At 43.8% G+C, this 22,051-nt stretch overlaps 1 protein-coding gene across 4 annotated transcripts in view; it reads left to right on the top strand.

The window, feature by feature from the left end:
- The window catches only part of LRRFIP1 (LRR binding FLII interacting protein 1), a 99,858-nt gene that overhangs the window by 68,803 nt on the left and 9,004 nt on the right, over positions 1-22,051 (top strand). Inside the window, exons 13-22 of one of the 4 annotated variants that reach the window (XM_058421372.1) lie at positions 1,711-1,788; positions 8,576-8,608; positions 9,365-9,490; positions 9,994-10,065; positions 12,111-12,281; positions 13,181-13,273; positions 13,732-13,824; positions 14,962-15,054; positions 15,524-15,665; positions 17,277-20,984. In XM_058421372.1, the coding sequence (XP_058277355.1) occupies positions 1,711-1,788; positions 8,576-8,608; positions 9,365-9,490; positions 9,994-10,065; positions 12,111-12,281; positions 13,181-13,273; positions 13,732-13,824; positions 14,962-15,054; positions 15,524-15,665; positions 17,277-19,597 (3,222 nt within the window). In that variant the 3' untranslated portion in view covers positions 19,598-20,984. Of the gene's footprint in view, positions 1-1,710; positions 1,789-8,575; positions 8,609-9,364; positions 9,491-9,993; positions 10,066-12,110; positions 12,282-13,180; positions 13,274-13,731; positions 13,825-14,961; positions 15,055-15,523; positions 15,666-17,276; positions 20,985-22,051 lie in introns of those variants that run through there. The other 3 variants (XM_058421373.1, XM_058421374.1, XM_058421375.1) reach the window with 3 other exon arrangements.

The following is a 22,051-nucleotide window of genomic DNA, read 5'->3' as shown; positions in this document are numbered from 1 at the left end:
CTTGTCACAATCACCGTGGTTGTTTTGATGCCTCTGAACCTTGCAGCACTTTGAACGTGGAGAGGCAGTGTCACCTTGGGTGGCTGTTCCCAAAAAATGTCTTTGGAAGAGCAGGTGAATGCAGGGGGTGAGGCTGAAAGTGGCCTTGCTTGGTCACAGCCGCCTACTTCCATAGTCAGCCCTGCGATGCACAGGGAGCAACCGTGGAATAAATAGGGCCTGGAAACATTGATATGGGGCTCCTCAGTAGTTAAAACTTCTTCCCTGTCACACATTTCAAATTTATCCTAAACTCTTTTTTCGTTAACATAAAACGCTGCGATGACCAAACAAAGTCTGTATTTAAAACTTCAGTGCTTTTTGTCTTGAATTTAGGAGTTAGGGTGTGATTGGCAATAATTGTAAAAAGCGTGCGGCAGAGTTTTCCATTACATGTAATTTCACCTCTGAAATGAAGATCAGGTGCCCAAAGCCAGTGTAAGTCCCAGAATGGTTGGGGTTGGAAGGAACATTAAAGGCCGCCCTGTCCCCACCCCCTGCCCTGGGCAAGGTCACCTTCCACTGTCCCAGGTTGCTCCAAGCCCTGTCCAACCCTGAACATTGCAGGGATGGGGCAGCCACAGCTCCTGTGGACAGCCTGCACGGGAGGTTTTGTGGTCAGTGCCTGACCCTGTGCTTGTGCTCTAGCTGGGGTTATTTCCAGCTTAGCCTCTCACCATTTATTAGTGCTGCAAGCTTAATTTGCAGGTGATGCTGTGCTGCTTTGTTACCGTGACTAATGGTGATGGAGCAGCCCTTAAGGGGCTTGGTGAAGGCCTGGCTGTTTCTGTAAAGCTAAGGAGTCCAGGAATTCCTGTACTGGCCAGGTGACTTAATAAAAACAAACAAACAAACAAACAAACACATTGAAAAAACCCCACAGCATCTCCAAAGTATGATAATTCTTCAGATTTCTGTGTGTTTGTACCTGAGAAACAGTCCTAACCACCTCTGAAATAAACTCGTTATTTCCAGAGTAAGTTCTAGTTCTGTTTCCCTGATGCTTTAAACTTCCATTTCCCACCTCCATTTCCACTGCATTAAAACCTCTGGAAATAAAACAGCATAGACACGTTCTTTGTCCGTGTCAGCGACCAGCCCGCCCTGTCCTGCATCTCTGCTTAGATGTTTCCTTTTAAAAAAAGCCAAAATACTTTTTTTGGCAGGAGATGAGGGCTGCAGGTCCTGGAAAACCAGGAGGGAGACTCAGTCTCTGAGCTGGGCTCAGTTTTTACTTTAATCCCCAAAGAGATGGGTGGTTCTTCCTTTGGCCTGCAGAGCACGAGTTCATTTTATATGTGCACAACGTTGGGAACATGGAAAAGTGATTCACCAGAGCACCTCAGAGCTCTTGAAAAGTGGTAGGATGGAGCCTTTTGTAGAGAAACTGAATTGTTTACGTGTCACTGGTACCTGAAGAGAGATAAATAAATGATTAGTATTCTAAGAATTGAATCAAAACTCTACTTGAACTGCCAGTGGAATTACTGCTTGTCTTAATTTTCAAATTAACAATTCTCTGACTTCTGCCGCTGCTCCTTTGTCCAACTGCACGTAACCATCTCTTTAACTAATTTCAGATGTGATGCTCTACATCCTCTCCTGCTTCCCTTCCCAGTTCTAATGCCTTTCTCTTTTCTCTGCCTGCTGTTCCTGGTTTTCCTGCTGCAGCCTTCCGAGTACAGCTGCTACCTTGGTTCGGGATCTCGGGCATCCTCCAGAGCCAGCTCTGCTCGGGCCAGTCCAGTGGTGAGCTCCTCTATTTCTCTTTGCCCCCAGCTGTTTCATTCCTCTCTTCCTCAAGGTCGTTTTCATAGGGAGAGGTCACTGTCCCTGGTGAGGCAGTTCCTCAGGGTATTAATCGATCTCCTGGGCAGTGCTTAAGACAAAGAAACCAGAGGAGAAATTGCAAAACTGAGGTGATTTCTGTGCAGATGCATGTTCCTACAACAGAAGGTGCATTTTGGACTCTTGTGACAACGCTGTATTTGCTTTAAACGGAGAACAAAGCACAGCAAGGTTATTGTGGAAAAAACTGCTCTGTCTCCTTTGGGGGAGCAGGAAACCCTAAATCTTACTGCAGCATTCAAGCAGTTCAGTGTCTCTCCAGTGAGCAGTGTTTTGGTGCAGAGCTGCAGGCTCTCCAGAGGCTGGATTTGAACATCTTTGTAGGACTGTAGAGCGCCAGGCACTGCCGTCTTTAGCACAGTGAAGTGCTACAAGGACAAGGAGCAGCCAGCACGGGCTGTGGCTGAGCAACACTCAAGTGCTAAAGTCTTGTCCATCCCCTGCTTTTAGGAGGTTTCTGGCTTTCATTTTTTTTTGTGTTTTCTCCTTGTGGCTCTTCCTCTCTGCAGCTGTTTACAGCTCTGGGTATCCTTGATTTATTTCCAAGCATGGGGACAGCTGCTGAGTGCAGTAGGATGTCTCGTAGAGGAAGCGTGCAGTTTACAGTAAGCTGAAATAAAACAACATTAATCTGCCACAGGGAGTGAGTTTTATAGTCTGCCGTTTGAAAACTGCGTGCTCTGAAGTTTTGGTGTTCCAAGGGTACCCTCACTTTTTAAAATTATTAAAAAACAGAGGGATTTCATCAGATAATGTATGGCAGTCGGTGAGCTATAAATAAATCAGTGTTTTAATTAGCCCCTAAACCTGAGTCCCTGAGCTATGAGTTCTTGCAGAATATAACTTATATTAGTAATACATCTTAAATGGCTTTGCAAACTGAATTCCAATTACCCCCAAAGCAAAAATTAATCAGAATAAACAGGGATTCCATTACAAATCTGTCAGGGCAATAAGAACTGGGTACCCGCACACTGCAGTTGGTTTCTGTGAGTTGTTTTCTGTATGCCAACTGAGTCATTCCTGCAAGTTGCTTACAGGAATCACAGGATGCTGGGAGGTGCAAGGGAGGTTTTTGATTTTAAATTCCCTGCTTACACTTTGGCCTCTTGGTATGCAAGTGGCTGGAGATGGTTTGCTGTGTCAGCACCGGGCTGAATCTGCTCTGCAGGGAGACAGCAGGCACTCCTTGAATTACCTTTTTTGTTGTTTTAATCAGTGGTTTATTACCTGGTGTGAAGAGCTTCCCTTATCTCTGTCACCTTGAAGAAGAGCAGAGAGTTAATGTCATAGTGAGTCCAGCTGATCCTAAAAGTTCTTATCACTGTACAGGGTCAATCCTGCAGCACCTTGTGATTATTTTTTCCTGTATTAACCAGACATTGCTTTTCCTGTAGCTCAGAGTGAGGGATCACTTTTACTGACAGGCTTCGAAGTGTTCTGGTAGCGTTTTCAGTCAGCTGCTTGAGAGTGGAGAATGATTCCATGGTATTTTCTAAATTAAAGCATACAACAGCTTGTCACTGCAGCTCTGAAATCTCTTCCTCGGAGTTTTGTTTCCCCCTTCTATCACTGCTCACTGAACAGTGAGCAAAAAGCAGCAGTACTTTTCCTGCAGTGGCTTTCCTGCTGTGCACAGCTTTGCTAGCTCGTGTTCTCATTTGTGTTGCCATGTTGGTAGTACAGTCAAAGGCAGGAAGATACTTAAACACAATGTGTGAATATTTGTCTTTGTAGTTATTTTAAGAATTCACTATATCTGAATGACGTTTGCTCTTTGTTTATTTTTCTTTAACATTTTCCACGTTATCCCCACTGGTAATTATCTCCTGTTCCTGCAGTTACTGCAGACATGCAAATATGTTGTTTAATATTAAACCAACCTCACATAAAGTACAGATCTGAGGACTACTGAGAGCAAACACCAGATATTTCTGTACAGATGGACCTGAGCTCAGCATGTTTTGGCAGAGCTGGACTTCAGATATGAATTGCAGGCGTTTTGTTATTTTTCTTCTCTAAATGGAGAAGCTGCTAGTGAAAAGCAATTATTTCTAAGTCTGAAGTGGACTCAGGATGCAGTAGTGTTTGTCTGAAGGCTCTCTAAGGCAAGGCAGGCAAAAGAAGAAGAGAGGGCAGGTTTTGCTGCGCTGAGATGGGGATGGTTCATCCTGGCTCTCCCTTCTTGTGGAGGCTCAGGTGGCAACACAAGCAGAGTTCAGCCTGAGCACACACAGCGTTGTGGAACATCCTGAGCTGGAAGGGACCCACAGGGATTATTGAATCCAAGCCCTGGCCCTGCACAGACACCCCAAATCCCGCCCTGTGCATCCCTGGAGTGATGTCCAAACACTTCTGGAGCTCTGGCAGCCTTGGGCTGTGCCCATTCCCTGGGGAGCCTGGGCAGTGCCCAGCACTCTCTGGGGAAGAACCTTTCCCTGATCTCCTGCCTGAGCCTGCCCTGGCCCAGCCCCAGCCATGCCCTGGGTCCTGTCCCTGACAGAGATGGGAGCTGTCCCAGGGGAGGAAGATGCAGACTGAGCTCTGCCCTTGGTCTCTCCTCTGCTCCAGCTGAACAAGCCAAGTGCCCTCAGCTGCTCCTCCTGTGGCCTCTCCAGACCCTTCCCCATCTTCATGTCCCTCCTCTGGACCCTTGCTAACAGCTTTATATTGTTTTCATATTGTGGCACCCAAAACTGCCCCCAGCACTGGAGGTGAAGCCGCCCCAGCCCGGAGCAGAGCAGGACAATTCCCTCCCTGGCCTGGCTGGCTGTGCTGGGCCTGATCCCACAGGACAGGGTTGTCCCTCCTGGCTCCAGGGCACTGCTGACTCGGATCCAACTGGCCACTGACCAGGATCCCACATCCCTGCTGCTCTCCAGCCTCTCAGTTCTCCAGGGTATCCGTGCATCCTGGTCAATGGCCAGTTGTGAACACCTTTGGTCACTGGCAGAAGCTTCTCGTTTTCTCACCAGAACTAAAATGAAGACACTGACGAACTTAATTTTGCTGGAGGCACTTGGGAAGCTTTGCCTTCTATCTGTCTGCAGGTTTAGGGTAGGTTGTATCGTAGCCCTGCCTCTGACAGTCTGGACGTGCTTCGGGCCCCTCTGGAGTGAGGATTTGCTGCAGTGCTAACTTGCATTTCTGGGACTGATAAGTTTGTTTAGGCAGTGACGTTTGGCATAGCACTCATTCCTGAGAGAGGATTCTTCTCACAAGCCCTCTCCAGACCTGACAGATTTCAGCAGCGGTTTTCCCCTGCTGACTTTGAAAGGCTTGTTGCCAATTGCTGGAGTTAAGGTGGCTCTCCTTGGAGAAGCAGCAGCAGCTCTCTTACTGCCTGCCCCAGCCCAGCTGATCAGACTGGTAAGATGGGGGCTGTAGGAGGGATTGCACTGACTGCAGTACCTCTCTTCTTCTTTTTAATTCCAGATTTGGTAGATCCTGTCCCGTGTTAAGCTCTAGCCTAACAGCTTTTCTCTGCTGTGGGCCATACTTCCATTTCAAGCTGTGCTGTGCTACTTTAAGGGCAGGAAATGATCTTAATTTGATGTGTCACCAAAAAATCCCCTTGCTTTGGTGAGGAAGTTGAGCTAAGTGCAAGATGTGTGGCTGAGCAGTGACAGCCACATACTGAACACTGAAGTTCTGGTACCCAAGCGTGGGATGTGGCAAGGACAGAAGAGTTCCAGGCTTCCCTTCCCTGCCTTGTTCAGGAGCCTGGAAGCTGGAAGCTGCCTCAGTCCTGGTCCTGGTCTTTCACTGATTTTAAGATCCCTGTACTTGCAGTAGGTGTTTGGTTGGTTGGATGCTCTGTGGTGGTGCTACGGGGACTCATTTTGGCCCGGACACTCCACTGGTGACAAAGAGCTTCACCCTAAAAGGGTTAACCCTTTTAACCTAAGGAAAACAGGCACTTTGTTCATGTAAAGGCTTGTGGAGTGATTTTGCTCGCATTTTGTTTCCAGCTGTGGCGAGCTCTGATAATTTTTGTAATGTGACTCCGGATTTATTCTGAAGTTGCTGTCAGAAGAGGCTTAACTCTGATCCCACTGCACTTATTTTGCAGAGAGCAGCCAAAACAAAGATGTGTGTGCTGGAGTTCCTTGGAAAATTACTTCCTTTTCCTGCCTTTTTTATGCACTAAATTACAAATTGCCCCAGTTGTTGGTGAAGAGGAAGATAATCTGTGATTAGAGACAGACCCGTACCCTTGTGCAAATGAAAAACAGTAGTGTTGTGTAAATAAAGGTACCATTAGGTGAATCGCTCTTTAAATCTCATTTTCTGGCAAGTGTTCTGTCAGTCCTTTGTGTCCTGGTGTAGAAAAGCCCCAGAGCCAGGATGTTTTAATGAAAGGCTGTGCCGAGTACTTTTAAAGGTGGAGAAGTTCTTTTCAGCCTGTTTAATAATTGCAGTGTTCTTGATTGAATGCTAATACAGAAGCTAAATGTTTTGGGCAAGAATTCTGTACAACTTCGAATAAAGATAAACATTTCTCTCCTGACCTTTCTCTGCTTCATTTATTGCTGAATCAACTGCTAGAGGGCTTGGGGGAGATTGGGGTAAGGCTGGAAGCCTGGAGGTCCCTCTGGTGGCTGATTCCTTTAGGAAAAAATCTGTCTTTTTAAAGGATACTGTGAATACATTAATTGAAACACGAGCATGTTGAAAGCTGTATAAAATATTAATCTAAAATAGGTTTCTCTCTTTCTCCGAGACTGATTTTGGTGTATCACTGCCGCGTAGCCATAAAATTAAATGCTGCTTGTTTCAGACTGGCTTTTTGCTTAGAAAAGTGTCGTGTAGCAGGAGGCATCTGTGTAATGTAAGGATGTTATTTTGGGATGAGGAACTGGCTTTTCTCGAAATTGATTGAGTTTTTAGGTGTTAATATTTAAATACATTGCTAGGGATAGTTACTGGTTTTGAGGAGGAACTGCTCTGAGTTTGGCATTCATGGCATCAAGTGGATGCGTGCAAGGGTATCACTACGGGAGATGAAATTCGGTTTGTTTTCTTAACCAGCTCGGTTTTAGATGTTACTTCATAGCTTTCATTATTAGAGATTATGCCGCATCAGAGTTATTATTTAAGATAGTTTTGCAATAAAGGTGCAGCAGGCTTCACAGGTGTGGTTATGAGTGCCCTGAGTAGAAACACTGACTGGAGTCACGTCCCTCACCACATTGTCTTCAACATTCCCCTTTGTAAAGGGAAGCTTTTATTTGACTCATGTGATGCATCATGAAAACAATATCAGTATTTGCTCCCTTCTTTATTTTGCTAAAAACTGAGATTGCACTTTGTTCCAGAAAATAGAGGCCATTGTGCAAATGGCTGAAGGAAAAGAAATACTTTGAGTTGTGCCCTGTACGGTAGATTTTGCAAAGGCTGTACACAGATTTTCCAGAGGTAGATGTGTGTGGACACACGAATCTTTTGTCACATGCCATTATTGACATTGCCACAGCTGTCTTGATAAACAACACGGTGCTTGGACATGCTAGAAGGCTTCCAAATTCAGCACTTGGAGCTGTCTGGCATGAAAATAAAAAGCCATTTGCACAACTCAGCCCATCTTGTTTGTTGGGTCTGAGCTAAATTGTCTGCCTTCATTAACGACCCTCTCTTATTGCCTCCAAATTCAGAGATTTGAGGGGTTTTTCCCTAAATATTTTACGTATCCAGTGTCTTTGCATGTTTAGATCTAGTGCTTTAAAGTCTGAGTTATTTTGCTTCGAAGCCTCAGACTTAAGTTTTCTTAAGGCTGATTCATAGGGAATTTTAGCTGTGAGATGTCAGTATAAAAAAGCTGATTTGTAACAGGTACCTCACAGTTCTGAATTTTTTTTAATAGGGTAGCATAGGTAATATGAAGAATAATGAGTGAGATTATCCCCATATTGTTCTATATAATAAAAGAAAAAAAACCCAAACAACTGTGCCAAGTGTTTGCTGATTAGAAAGAGATGTAGGTTTTGAGTGTGTTTTCGATGGAAATTATCAGCTTAATCTCAATTATGCCCTGCCTTCCCCTGAATCAGGTCTATCCTGATTGTTTTCCCAGTAGTTTCAAAAATACTATTCCCTTTGGCCATCCGGCTCTTCTTGGGCTGGGGAAGACAATCATTTTCTAGGAGTCTTTTGGGAAACCATCTTGACTGTGATGAGTGTTCCAAGAACAACTCAGGTTTTGTTGAGTTCTGCTGAGTTTTTAATTTCATTCAGTCCTTTTTACACTTAATTCCATTTTAGATGGAGATGTTCTGTAACTTTGAAAAACCCTTCAGCTGTCTGCATCCATGGTAATTTTCTGTCCTCCTAAATGCTGCTTTCTCACTGTTTAGGTTCTTCTAGACTAGTTTTAGTAGAGGATTTCTCTTGTAAATTAGTAAATTGCAGTGAAGTACTGAAGCCCTAAAAGAGCCGTTTATTTAGACTTTGGACTGATATTTGACTTGAGGGTCAGTTTTGTAGTCCAGGATCTTTGCTTGGAGTTGCAATCCCTGTTTGTCTTGAGAGGGGAATATTAACCACAGGTTTGAAGGTTTAGTTTTCAAGTCTAACTTGGTACCTTGATTTTTGGGGCCAGGAGGATGTGGTGGCATTTCTGGTATATTGCTCCTTTCTCTTACTCTTTATGGATTCTGTTAACGATTCCTTCTCAATCTCTCTTTTACAGATCGAGGAGAGGCCAGAAAAAGACTTCGAGAAGGTAAGAAGGATCTTATCCGTTATTCTGACAACAATGCTTCAAAGTTTGTTCTTTTTGGTGGGTGGAGCTTGCCATGAGTGTACAGAAATCTCCTATAAAATCCATTGTGAGGCAAAAATTTGAATCTCTGGAGCCTTTTGCTACAGCATTTTTGAAGATGAACTTTTCAGCCTGTGCTTAGTCGATGTTAAGTAGCTGACCTTCAGCAGCAGTTGGCTGAAACTGCTTTAGGCTAAGCCACACAAACTGTGTGTTTATTAGATCTTAGTGATAAGACCTAAGTTATTTATGGAAAAATAAATAAATCATCATCATAAAAGAGGAGGCTACAACATTAACCCTGAATACAGTCGAACAGTTGATGTGGCCGCTGCTGCAAAGCAAATAAATATCCATAAAGGAGAGGAGCTTCCAAAGCTTCCACAGAATGCATTATTATGAGTTTTGAAAATGGCAGGCTGATACTAGCCCCTAAAGACTTTCTCCAATTAAGAATTAGCAGTTAGAAGCTAAATTATGCAAACTCCTATTGCGGTATTATTTAAATACTTCTGATCTGCCTTTTCCCATTAGTTGCCCTTGTTAAATTTTGATTTTTACTTCTTAGTCTGATTTTAATCAAAAGTGAATAATTTAGAAGTGAGAGGATTGGTGTAATGTACGTATTAAAAAAAAAAAAAGAAAAGGGGAAAGCTACAAACCCATAACTGATGCAGAAAAGAAAGTTTTAAGCAGTTTATCTGCGTGTGATTGTAGGGAGCACGAACTGTCTCAAGTTTATCAGCAGCCACCTTGGCTTCTCTGGGCGGGACTTCTTCACGGAGAGGCAGTGGGGACACGTCCATCTCGGCCGACACAGAGGCGTCCATCAGGGAGATCAAGGTGAGGAATACCTGAGCCCAGAATAAATTACGGAATAGCCTTTCCTGGGGAGGAGCTGGCAGCTGTGGCCCTGGCTCGGGTGCTGTGCACAGAAGCTTTGCTGGACACGTCTCTCAGATGGGAGTGCCGGTAAAAGGCACCTGCCATGCTGGGACAGGGAGTGCTGGGAGGGTGGGGATAACACAGTGCACTCCTGGGGAGCAGAGCCTTGGACAGAAGGGGATCATCAGGGAAAGGGACAGAGGAGGGCTGGGATCCTCAGAGCCTTTGAACCTGGGCCCGCGTCTCGTCCTTAACGGTCAAGGTTGCGTTTTCTCCAGCCGAGAAAAGCGGAATTAGCACAAACTCCTGCCTGAGCAATCGGGTTGTCTGCAGGGCCTCAGCGTAGGGTCAGAGCCCTCAGCCTGTGCTGGGGGGAGCACTTGGAGCACTGCTTGTCCCTCCCAGCTGCCTTCTGCCCGTCTGTCCCTGGCATCACTGACCTTTCTCGCCGTCTCCCTCAGGACATCTATGAGTTAAAGGACCAGATTCAGGATGTAGAAGGCAAATACATGCAGGGCCTGAAAGAACTGAAGGTACTGGTGTGTGAGCGTGAACCCTGGCCCCAGTGTGAGCCCCAGAGCTGCCCTTGCATGCTGTTCTCCTGCAGGGGCTGGGAACTGTGCAGTGCCTCACGAACTGGCAGACTCTCCTGACTGGGTGGGCTGTGGTGGGAAATGCTTCCAAGTGTTCCCTGAAAGGCGGCTGGTTGCTGCTGCACGTTGTCTTTGCTGCTTTGAGGAGGTCATTGTTTTGCTAGCAAATTAAAACTATTTGGGTGTTTTTTTTAATATGGTTTCCTAATCCAGGAAACCTTCCCAGTATTGGGAGATGAACTGGAACTCATCTCCTACAGTGCTAAAAACAAATACGAGTTTAGTTTTTATTTTTATAAGGCCATGTGAGGTGTCATTTTGGCTTCATCTTTAGATGACAGAAGACACCCTTGAACAATTCTTTTAACAAAACTCCATGTATCAAAGCCTGTTACATGAAGAAGGAATGCTGAAGCTCTTACTGCTTCCATGAAGCCATAAACACATTTTAGGGCAACAACCAACTGGAACATCCATGTACCACCCATTCCTAAGTGAGCAGTGACTCGAGCTGTGGCTTTCTGGAAAAGGCAAATAAATAAATTCAACATTTGCCAGCATTAATTGCTGATTATGTCATCAGCTCAGTGCTGACAGATGAAGGTGTTGCCATCCTAAGTGAGTTTTCAATGCAAACAGAGTCGTTAGGCCCTTTTTTTGGTAGAATTTTGGGTTTTTCTCCTGGTCACTGAGTAGCAGATAGAGCAAAATAATCACGCTACCTAAAAATTTTTCTTAATCCATGTCCCTTAGACTGCCTTTTGGGGTGATTTGGACTTAAGGTGCACTGTTTGATGCTAAGAAACCAAAACGTGGCATGCTGAAGGAGTGGAGCAGAACTTCCTTAACTTCTTCCTTGCATATACTTCCTTTCCAGCTCCTTTCTGAGCTTCCAAATCCTGGTGGCTTTCCTGTGCTTGGTATTTCTCATCTGGAACTGGAAAGTGCCCCAAAACATAGTTAAGCATTTGGAACTGGACAAATTGGTGTCCTAAAAGACCAGTTATCTCATTTGTTATAGACATGTCAATTAAACTGATTCAGACTTTGCCACTATCATCCTTAGTTCCATTAACAGCTGAAAAAGGAAGTATATGAAGCTCACCCATACTTCAGTTGAAATAATTAAAATTACACAAGTTCCAAGAGAAATTGTTTGATCTGTAAACTAAAATGTTGATGTGTGTCCTCCTTGTTTGCACATTTGCACTGCTTTGTTTATATAACTCTTTTATTTTTTTATTAAAATCAAATAGTGTGAAGTTTGCCTGCATAAATGAAAAATTATGCTAATCTCTATTTTACCATAATTTGTTGTTATAAATAGTTCAGTATCTTATATTCAGGTCAAGCTGACAGAAGGGGTTTTCAAGATGCTAGGAACTGTATTTTAGAGAGCGAATTTGTGAAGAAGGGATGTGATACGGGAAATCACTCATCAGGTCACAAAAGCAGCCGCTTTCTCTTTCACACTGAATTCTGAGTTCTAATTCCTGAGTCAGTGTTTAAGGGTTCCCACACTGTGAGGATCTCAGAAATTAGTGTGAAGTGGCTGTCAAAGTGCCTTAAATTCAGGCCTCAGGTTATCCAAAGTGATCTTAAATCGAGGCCAGTTTACCTTTAAAAAAAAAAAAATCCCAACTTGTCATCTTCAGCAGCTGCTTTGAGCTGCCAATGTGCAGGGGCAGGGGGAGGAGGGAGAAGGAGGAAAACTGGGAAGGCAGAAGCTGAAGTAGCAGAGGCCAGGAAGCGTTTTATCGTGCTGAGGTAAGGCTGCTTGCCTGGAAGCACAAGCGTGGTGCGCACACAGGAGGCTTTCCTCACTTGGGACAGCTGGGGAGCCTCCAGCACGGGATTCATGCTGCTTTGTGTAAGCAAACGGAGTGAGCTCGTGGTTTGGTGCCGTATTTTCTCACCGGAGGTCTTGCTTGGCAAAGTGTCATCCTTTATTTCTGACTCTGACCCGGGTTGTTTATTCTCTGCAGGACTCTCTAGCTGAAGTTGAGGAGAAATACAAGAAGGCTATGGTGTCAAATGCTCAGCTGGACAATGAGAAAACCAATTTCATGTACCAAGTGGACACCCTGAAGGATGCTCTCTTAGAGTTAGAGGAACAGCTGGCAGAATCCAGGAGGCAATATGAAGAGAAAAGTAAAGTATGTAAATAGCTCTGGCATGGGAAATAACAGGGAGAGATTTGGAGGGGGGTAGACATCTTTGGGAGGAGGCAACTAAATTGTTACTCAAGATTTTGATCAAGTTGCTGGTTTAATTAGTTTTAAGTGAAATACCAATTTGTTGTGTGCTTGTGATCGTACAAAGGAGAATTTTCCGTAAGCTGTTTCTGCAGAAGGGGAGAAATGTTCTAGATGGTAAAGGCTATATTGACATTATCACATCTCCTTTTATATTCCATCTCTAAAGTAATTTCATAGGGATTTCTGGAGCAGTTTTACACACAAAGGTGTCTCCAGGCAGCCTGTGGGCGAGTTATGCAGTTGTGCAGTTCAGACAGTTCAGGCAGCTCCGTGGTTAAATGTTGAATTAAGTTTTACATTAATTTAGCAGCTGACAGCGATTTGGTGTTAAATAATAAAACTGGGGCTTATGTTTTCAGAACTGCCTTCTTATAGCTTGGGGCATTTGACTACACCCCACTCAAAACACAGTTCCTGAAAGATACAGTGTGGTTTTCTCTTTTTATTTAAAATTCCAGCTGAGTTGCAGGACATGGCCATGCGGGAAGAGTGGGTTAAATTCCCATCCATTCATCTGTGCACTTTGAAGGACTGGAGTGTAAAAGCTCTTCAGCCTGCTGCTCAGCTTAGGAAATGGGCTAAATTATGTCTGTCACTTCTGTATTTGGTGCAATAATAGCATCTTGGAAAAAGGACAAACTCGATAAAAATTGCACTCTTGTGGGATTGTGATTAGAGGGATATTCAAGAATTACATTGCAGTGAGCGTTTTCATTGTGTTTGGGCTTATTTTCCTCTTTTTGATGGGATGCTATTTTTGATTAATAATAATTCTGTGAATATTTCATTATTCACAGGAATTTGAGAGGGAGAAGCACGCTCATAGCATATTGCAGTTCCAGTTCATGGAAATCAAAGAGGCTTTGAAGCAGAGAGACGAAATGCTTGCAGTAAGTAACTTTTTTTTTTTTTTAATGGCTTCTTTTATTGGTACATTCCCAAGTAGCAGTAGAGTGGAGAATGTAAGGCATGGAGGATTTTATTCCCTGTTCAAGTTTCTCACCAGAAGAAATGTTAGTGTTTAAGGCCAAACAGGTTCAGATCTCACTAGTGCAAATAGTATTTTCCTAAGTATTGTTTTATTCTTCCTAAGTATTGCATTTTGGACAGCTGTTTGTGGCGGTGCAGAGGAAAGTAACAGAACTGTGTAACTTGTTCTAAGTCGCGTTGTGGGTAAGATTGTCTTCAGGAGCACAGGTTCAGCTGGGATGTCAGAAACTGTGCATTGTAGATGCTCGCTTACTTTAGCACCTGCCTTTTTTCATTCTTTGGCATCACTGCAATCTTGACTTTTCCTTGTTAACCTGTTACCTGCTTTCTGTCTTCTTGTTTTGCTCCTGCCCCTCAGGAAATCCAACAGCTGCAACAGAAACAGCAGAGCTATGTCAGGGAAATTTCTGACCTTCAGGAGACAATAGAGTGGAAAGACAAAAAAATAGGGGTAGGACTTGTCAGCTCCTGTGATGTGTTCAGAGTGGCACTGTCATTCTCCACCTGCTTTTGTAAAACCCTGTGGATAAAACCCTCCCTCGTGCCTTTGCTTGGTGTGGCTGTCCTGTGATGTTGCCAGTGAAGCAGCAAATAGCCAGTGTTTTCTTTGGGACAGTACCTTAAAATCCAAGGAAAACCTAGCAGCTGGTCTGCTTTCAAACCAAGGGTAATGGATTTGCTGTGCTGCACCATTTGCATTTGCCATATGGGGAGAGGAAGTGCTATTTATAATGCAATTCCATCAGCACCGAGTTTTTGCTTATTCACATTTAATCTGCAGACTGGGCAGAAACTGGAGTGGGATAAAGAGGTAATGGAGCTATTTATAGGCTGTTGGGATGAAAGTCTCCCTTGCTTCTCATCCCTTTCTACCACCTCTTATCAAAGCCACATGGAAGCTCACTCTGGTTTTCTTTTCCAGCTGAGCACAGAAAGGCCTCCTGAATAGAGTAGGAGAAAGAAATCTGGCAGCTTGCCCAATTTTGTGATGTCCAATAATTTGTAGCAACTCGAAACTGAAAACTGTCTACTTTTTTTTTTTATTGTTCTATTTGTACTTATATAGAAATACTGGAAGGGGAGAGTTCAGTATCAAAATACGCATTTGCACATGGTGCATCCCAGACTAAGGATGACTTAATGGCAGCTTTCAAATTAATTAAAATGTGAAATGAAAGGTCTCCTGAAATCCAACGGGCCTGCTTCCTTGCCCTTCTATTAACACATGGGAACGTCTTCAGTGTGCATGCTAAAGCAATATGGGTATGGATTAGCTTGTCTAGCAGATAAGAATGAAAAGTGGACCCTCATTTGAAGGAGCCCTAGGGAAGAACTGGGCTCTGAATGTCTTTGGCAGGAGTTCTTGCTTATTGAAGCAGCTGCATCTTTCTTGGATTTGCAGTTTTCTCTCTCTATATGCAAACTCAGTCCTTTAATCTATAAACTTGACCTTTTTTATCTGTGCCTCTTCCATCCCCTGAATATCTTAAATCTGCTTATTCTTGTCTACATTTGCTTTTCACGGCCTTTACTTGTCTCCATTCCTTTCTTCACATCTCCTCGCCCTCTGTCTGTGTTGGGAGCTCAGGCACTAGAGAGGCAGAAAGATTTCTTTGATTCCATAAGGAGTGAGCGGGATGACCTTAGAGACGAAGTGGTTGTGCTGAAGGAGCAACTGAAGGTACGCAAGAGGAATAAAATAAATTTATTTCCATCTGCTGACCCTTCCCCCCTGTATGTCTGGACAGAAAAATTAAGTCTACCTCAGTAGCAATAACTCAATTTTCATGTTGCCCATAAATTGCCATTTCAGGGATTTTCTATGTAAAGTCCTTTCCCCTACTATCGATTGTGAGTCCTTAGTGTAGGCTGGAGTATAACGAAGCTGTTTTTGTAGGAGACACTTCTCTGAGGAACATCTTATGCAGCAGATTTATGATGTAAAAAAAAAGAAAAGAGCCGGGATCACATGCTTTCTGTCAGAATGGCTGAAGTGGGAACTGTAGTATCTGTTCTCCTTCCTGACTCCCAGCCATATTTAATGGAATTTTTGAAGTAATTGTTTTTTCAGGGTATCTCGGACAAGAGCACTTGACAGTCCTTTCCTTTCCGAGCAGCAGGCTCTAAAGCGTTGCTTTTGCCTCCCCCAGAAACATGGAATAATCCCAGACTCTGATATAGCCACCAACGGGGAGACATCAGACATCCTGGATAACGAAGGACACTTGGATTCTTCCCGAACTGTTCCAGGCACCACTCAGGCATTAAAGACAGGCGGGGAGGGGATGCTAGGTAAGTGCTGTGTGTCCTCTCAGCCCCTGCTGCCTGTCTGTCCTTCACTCCTCCACCTTTGCTTGGATCGGGCAGTTAGTAGTGGGACAATTAACACCACGCAGCATGCTCCTTGTCCAGTCACTCCCTGTGCATTTCCCAGCTTCCTGTTGATTGTCACTCCCAGTGTGTCTGCAGGGTAGAGCTCCCTTCCCTGCGAGGTGGCAAAGGATGGGAATACAAATAGGGCATTACAGATGAGTAGCAGTCATTCACATCGCCATTTAAACCCTGAATTGGGAAACTGTCCCAGGATAATCCTGCTGCTGCTCAGTATTTTTCAGCACATACCTTAAATAATCAGGGGAAAAAAAAGGCATTTTAGTTTTCTGTAGAGTTTGTATGTTGGTTCACTGATACGTCTGAGAACTGTGTCTGCTTCGGCTCTGCCAAAGCACACCAAAGGATAAATTCTTTGTTCCTGTGCTATTGAACACTTTAAATTAATAAATTAACACTTCTGTGGTTTTACTTGTTACATTGACGCTTAAATTCAAAGGATACAACGTGAACAGCGTTAGGAAGGAGAAATCTGGTTGGCAAAACCTCTTTATGCTTTTATGTGGTGAATGGCCATTAGAGAACTATTGTACTAGTGTAAGGAGAGAAAGTAATATTTTTTGTTTGTTGAATTTTTTTTGTTCTAAATGAACATACTAATAAATAGCTGCAGGCAGCCAGTTGTTGCAAGTGTAGGTTCTCTTGCTTTGAGCTTTTGGCTGCTTTTCCGTCACCCAGTTTCTGTGTGAAAACAATGTGGAACACCAAAAACCAAGGTAAGGGTGTCTTTTTAATTGTAGCATGTTTTCTACAACTCCTAATCCTGACTTTTTTTTTGCAGAATAGGTACAGCGTAGACCCAAAAACTAACAGCAAACACTATTGGTTTAATATCTGTTGCTTTTAAACATAAATCGAAGAAAAACTGTTACAACAAAAAATAACTTTCAAAAAAACCACAGAAGTCCCCAGCCCCTTTGGGTGGCTGAAATAAGGGGCACAGATTACCCGAGCTTTGATATGTATGGGGTGGTCTGAGCAGCCAAACCATTCGCTTGCCAATCAGATTTTACACTCAGTGTCTGTCATGTGCACTGACCATGCCTGTCTGAGATTTTAAAAGCAAAATATTGCTGAATAATGCTTCGTGATTGCATTGTAACAGCATCAGACTCCTGCATGGATAGAGGGGTGGCAGGGTTAAAGTTGTAGAGAAAATTGCCGAGGAGAAACAGTCCTTAGAGGTCCATCTGCAAGTATTGCTGCTATATTGCACTACTGCAACCAGTTGTTCTCCTCTACGAAAGCTGTCATTCTCACAGCCCAGAGCATAAATCTCCTCCTTTACAAAAACACAAGCCAGCACCAGAGACTTCTTGCTTTGAGAGGGTGGTGGTGAGTTTCACTGATCAACCCCCCTGGATCCTTACTAATTCAATCGCTGCTTTGCCTCACAAAATTGGCAAAAGCTGATCTTTTATTAACCTGTTCTTCTCATTCTGTCTTTCGGGTTTTAAGTGGGGAGGCAAGTGCTGTGGTGTGGCCCCCTCAACTTTCTCAATGGTCTTTTAGGCAAAGCCAATGAAGTGGAGATGAAAAATGAGATTTTGGAGGATGTGGGGAAAAGAGAAATCTTGCAGAATACTGAGCATGAGGAACACAAAGAGGAGTCTGAGGAGGAGGAGGAAATACAGACATTGCATGCTGCTGAAAAGGCAAAGGCAGAACGAATGGTTGAAGAACGGGACGCCCTGCCAACGGCGATGATACCAGAGAGTAGGTTTGCAGAGCAAGCCCAAAGCCTCACAGAACCTGTGTCAGGGAGCCCTTCTCCAAACAGTGACGGTGCCACAGATGGCGTGAGAAAGGGCACAGAGCGCGGGGGCACAGCAGTCCAGCAGCCTGAGAGTACAGAGGCTGAACCCCGTGACTTGAGCGTAAGGACAAATGAGAACCTGGAGCTGGGCTCTCTGCAAGGCTCCCAGGTTTCTGAGACTCCTCAGGAAACGTTTTGTGACTCAGGTACAGAGCAGGAGCTGGGAGAAGCCGCAGCCAGCCAGGAAGAACAAGAGGATCTTGAAAGCAGCCCTGCCCTGAGTGATCATGAAATGGATGGAGGATCCGACACTACAAGTGAGAGCAGTGAGTTGGTTTCTAACCAGGCAGGGCTACCTGAGGGAGCAGTGGCAGGCTTGCTTAGGGAGGAGGGAGATGTGGAGAGTTCCACTCCAGAGGAACCCCAGCACTCAGAAGAAAGTGCTGAAAACAAGGTAGCAAATGTCCTGGAGGAAAAGTTTTTTGACTGCACTGATGGAAGAAGTGATAGAACAGCAGGTGACAGAGCTGAAGAAGATGATGAGGTTGGGAACACAGTTCAGGGTCAGCCAAGGGAACCTGAGTCTGTGGGTTTGGAGGAGACAGAGCCACGTGACAGGGATGTCCCAGCAGAGCCACTTGAAAAGGAAGGTGGAGAGCATCAGGCATGCATCCCACCAGCTTCTTCAGAGGACAGTCCTTCAGCAGCCCCAGAGGAACCAAGTACACAAGGTAAAACTGAAGATGGAACGGCTACAGCTGAGAAGGACGGACAGAAGGAAGAATTGATGGAAGAGCTGGAGGAGTGTTCAGGTTCTGCCGAAACAGGCGAGCAAGGTGTGGCATCTGTGGAGGCAGGAGGCTGCATTCCCAAGGGAAAGGGAGCTGAGCTGCAGCAGGCTCAGCCAGCAGCAGAGGCTGTGAGAGAGGTGACCACTCAGGAAACCCGTTTAGACCCAAATCTTTCAGATGATGAAATTAAGCAGTCAGAGTTGGAAACAGGGGATGAGGCTGGGGAAGGACAGGAAAGTAGGACAGAATGGGGAGAAGATTGGAATCCAAAGGGGGAGGTTCAAACAAGTCAGTGCAGTGAAGAAAAAGCAGGTGGTACAGAAGGAGAGGAAAACATTCCTTCAGAGGGTAAAGTGCAGAAGGTGGTTAAACAAGTAGAAGGTGAATCTAAAGAGGAGTCAGGTGTAGGTGTTATTGTGACTACTGAAAACAAAGCCAATGAAGGAGCACTGAAAGAAAATGAGCAAGAGGTAGAGCTTGCAGACCACCCTGGTGGGGAATTTGCTTCTGAGGAAGGTGCAAATAATGCTCTGGCACAGAAGTCTCTGCAAAATGACAACATTAGTGAACAAGTTAAACTGGAGGAAGATGTAGATAATTCCCTGGCAGAGAAACCTGTGCAGGATGAAAATATCAGTGAGCAAGTTAAATTGGAGGAAGGTGTAGATAATTCCCTGGCAGAGAAACCTGTGCAGGATGAAAATATCAGTGAGCAAGTTAAATTGGAGGAAGGTGTAAATAATTCCCTGGCATGGAAGCTTGTGCAGGGTGACAACATTAATGAACAAGTGAAACCGGAGGACCAAGCAGAGGAAAGCCTGGAAGATGATGGTGATGCATTTGATTTTGATGAAGAGTCAAATCAAATACTAGAATCTGATGAAAAATGTGAAGGGGATGAAGCTGATACATGGGCAGAGGAGGGTGATGGAGCAAATGGTGCTGTTGGAAAAACTGCCCACACGGACAAAGCTGGAGAGGGAACAGACAAAACGGAAACCAAAGATGCCTTGACCAAAGGTGAAGTCCTGCAGCATAAAAAAGATGAGCCTGAAGAAACAGGGTGCTTGCAAGGGGAAGCATCAGGGAAAACTGATGAGGAGGCTGATGTGGAGGAAGATGAAATCAAAGTATCAGATTCTAGTAAAGTGGGAAAATTACAGGATCGAGATGTTTTGGAACAGGATTTGGAAAGTGCTTTTATTAAGAGGGCTGAAAGCAGGGAGGATTTGCAGGTTGGTAGAAGGAGTAAGAGTAGATCCAGAGATGACTGTACAATCTCCTGAGTACAGAATCTCAAACCTACATGGGTTCCATGCCCTGTGAGCAGTCCCAGGATACAAACATGCACTTTGAACAAGACATCAGACCTTGGAATACTCTTAGAGCTTTGTCTTTGTAGGTAACTCAGCATAAAGCACGGATATGGTAATGGTGCAAGTATTAAGTTATTCACTGTTGTACCCAGCCACAAGAAATCGTGAGGGTGTCTCAGGTTGAAAGGTTATCACCTAATGAGGCAGCTTCACGACTTGACCATTCAAACTATTATTCAGTTAAAGTACCTCTAGTGTGGATAGCTGCTCCTGGGGAATTTCTGTAGGATTTTTTTTTTTTTTCACTCTAGCCTAGTTGATCAATATCTTGAATGTACAATGGGCCTTTGTGAACTTTTGCACATTATGCTTACTTGTACTTCGATCTACAGCAAGTGCATTAACTCTTCATGAAGGAACTCAGCAGATCAGCCACACTGATGGTGAAACTTCTTTCAGAATGATTAAAGCCTGTGAACCAATCTCTTCCTTTTTTAATACGAAGAAAAAAGATCTTTTCATTCCACTGTGGGTGTATTTCTTATATGGTCATATTCCAAAATATAGTTAGATCACTGTGAATCTGCTTAGTCTGAGCACTTTGGGAGAGCAATACACAGTTTGGAGAAAGTGCAACATACAGGTCTTAGTTTGCTGAAAGAATAAATATATACGTGTTTACTTCATCTAAGCACTTTGCACCACAATAGGCCTTTTATACCATGTCTCACATGGGGGTTTTATTTTTTCCAGAGAAAGTGTCAATACACACTGTAATGTGTGCTTAGGTTTTCTATCAAGTACTGTCTAGATATGAATATATAAAATATCTATTTTTCCAAGAAGATTTTTGTTTAAAATTGCATTTGCTTACTGCTTTTTTTTTTTTTTTTTTTTTTTGCAAACTCTGATTCTGAAAGAATGTTTTTATCTCTGAAACAAATCTTGTCTCTTCCCTTCTGGGAAGGAGATAACTTTGCATGTCTTAACTCTTGCTGGATATCAGACCAAAGAGGACTGTTGTTTTGTGTACTAGCCCCACTGTGTCTTTTGGAAAAGCTGGATTGCTTTGAATTGCTGGCATAAATTAGGCTCTTGGACTCCCTTGCTGTATTTCCTCTTGCATCTCTGCTAGTGCTTGGGAAGAGAGCATGTTTTGCATATATAAATATTCATTTAAAGTGTTAAGCAGTGAATGGCCAAGGGAATGCAGATCGAAGGGGGGAGTGGGCTATGGAACACATTTGTGTTATGTTACAAAGTTGTCAGAGCGCAGACAGACTGCAAAATTTGAAGATGTATATCAAAATGTACTGCTGTATGTAATTTAAATAAACATATTTTATACTTTAAAATACCTGTCCAGAGCGCTGTTTCTAAACCTGCACAAGGAGTTACTTAAACCTGTGTCATTTCAACACCATTTTTCTGCAGCTTTTGTTCAGTTTCTTGCCTTGTGCTAGGTAGCTACAAGAGCCATCTCCCTAGGACTGGGCAGCCTCAGGGTTTGAGCACCTTGAATATGTGATGGCACCTTAACTGTAGAGCTCTAACAGGTCTGTAACCCTGAAACTCCTTTCATGTGGCTTCTCTCCATCTTACAGCAGATCCACCATGGTTCCTGTAAGTATTGGCAGTTGTTCCTAAGGGTTTACACTAGATGCTAATCCAAGACCTCATAGATCTTGTAAGCATTTCTTATTAGCATGTAGCAGTGTTTATTTAAAGATTTGGCTCTGCTGTACTCTCAACAGTAATATATAGTTTAATGTGGGAAGTGGGTTTTAATTGTTAAATAGACTAAAACAGATCATTAAATGTTCTTACCAGGCTTCACCTGTACTGTGGATGGATCTATCAGAGTTAAATTAGGCAAAGTGCCATTATATCCTGTATTTCTTGTGAGTTCATTTCTGATTTTAACTAGTTTTTCCACTTTAGAAAACAGTGTCTTTAAGAGAATTCCTTTTTTAAGCCAAGTCACGGGAGCAGAAACACCTCCAGTCTTACCTGTCCATGCACCAGCTTTGATCCCACTCCCAGTGTAACTGGGAGCAAGAACATGGAGAGGCAGTGCAGAGTAGCTGGTGTGCCAGAAATCCATCCTGGAATGTTGAAAATGACTATGTGACCCAAGGATGAAACTTCTGTCTTCCAGAATAAACCCCAAATGCTCTCAGGGTTTTCTGGTCATCACCTAGTGGCACATAAATGCTGTAGCCCAGGTTTGTTCGTATCAGAGCTTGCCTGAAATGCTTTCAAAAGCAGCATCTCAAGAAACTTACTTGATAAAAAGGGGGAATAAATAGAAAGGTCTTGGTCAGTATCTTCTTTGCTATAGAGAAGAACAGTCCTCCTGTGCCCCTCAGAATCAGTACTGCAAGCCTGGCAGTGCCCCTCTTCTGAGGAAGACAGGAAAGCATT

The sequence above is a fragment of the Hirundo rustica genome, chromosome 7, assembly GCF_015227805.2.
Source record: "Hirundo rustica isolate bHirRus1 chromosome 7, bHirRus1.pri.v3, whole genome shotgun sequence".
NCBI lineage: Eukaryota > Metazoa > Chordata > Aves > Passeriformes > Hirundinidae > Hirundo > Hirundo rustica.
Note: the sequence above shows the minus strand (reverse complement) of the source record. Positions and strands in the feature narration are given on the sequence as shown.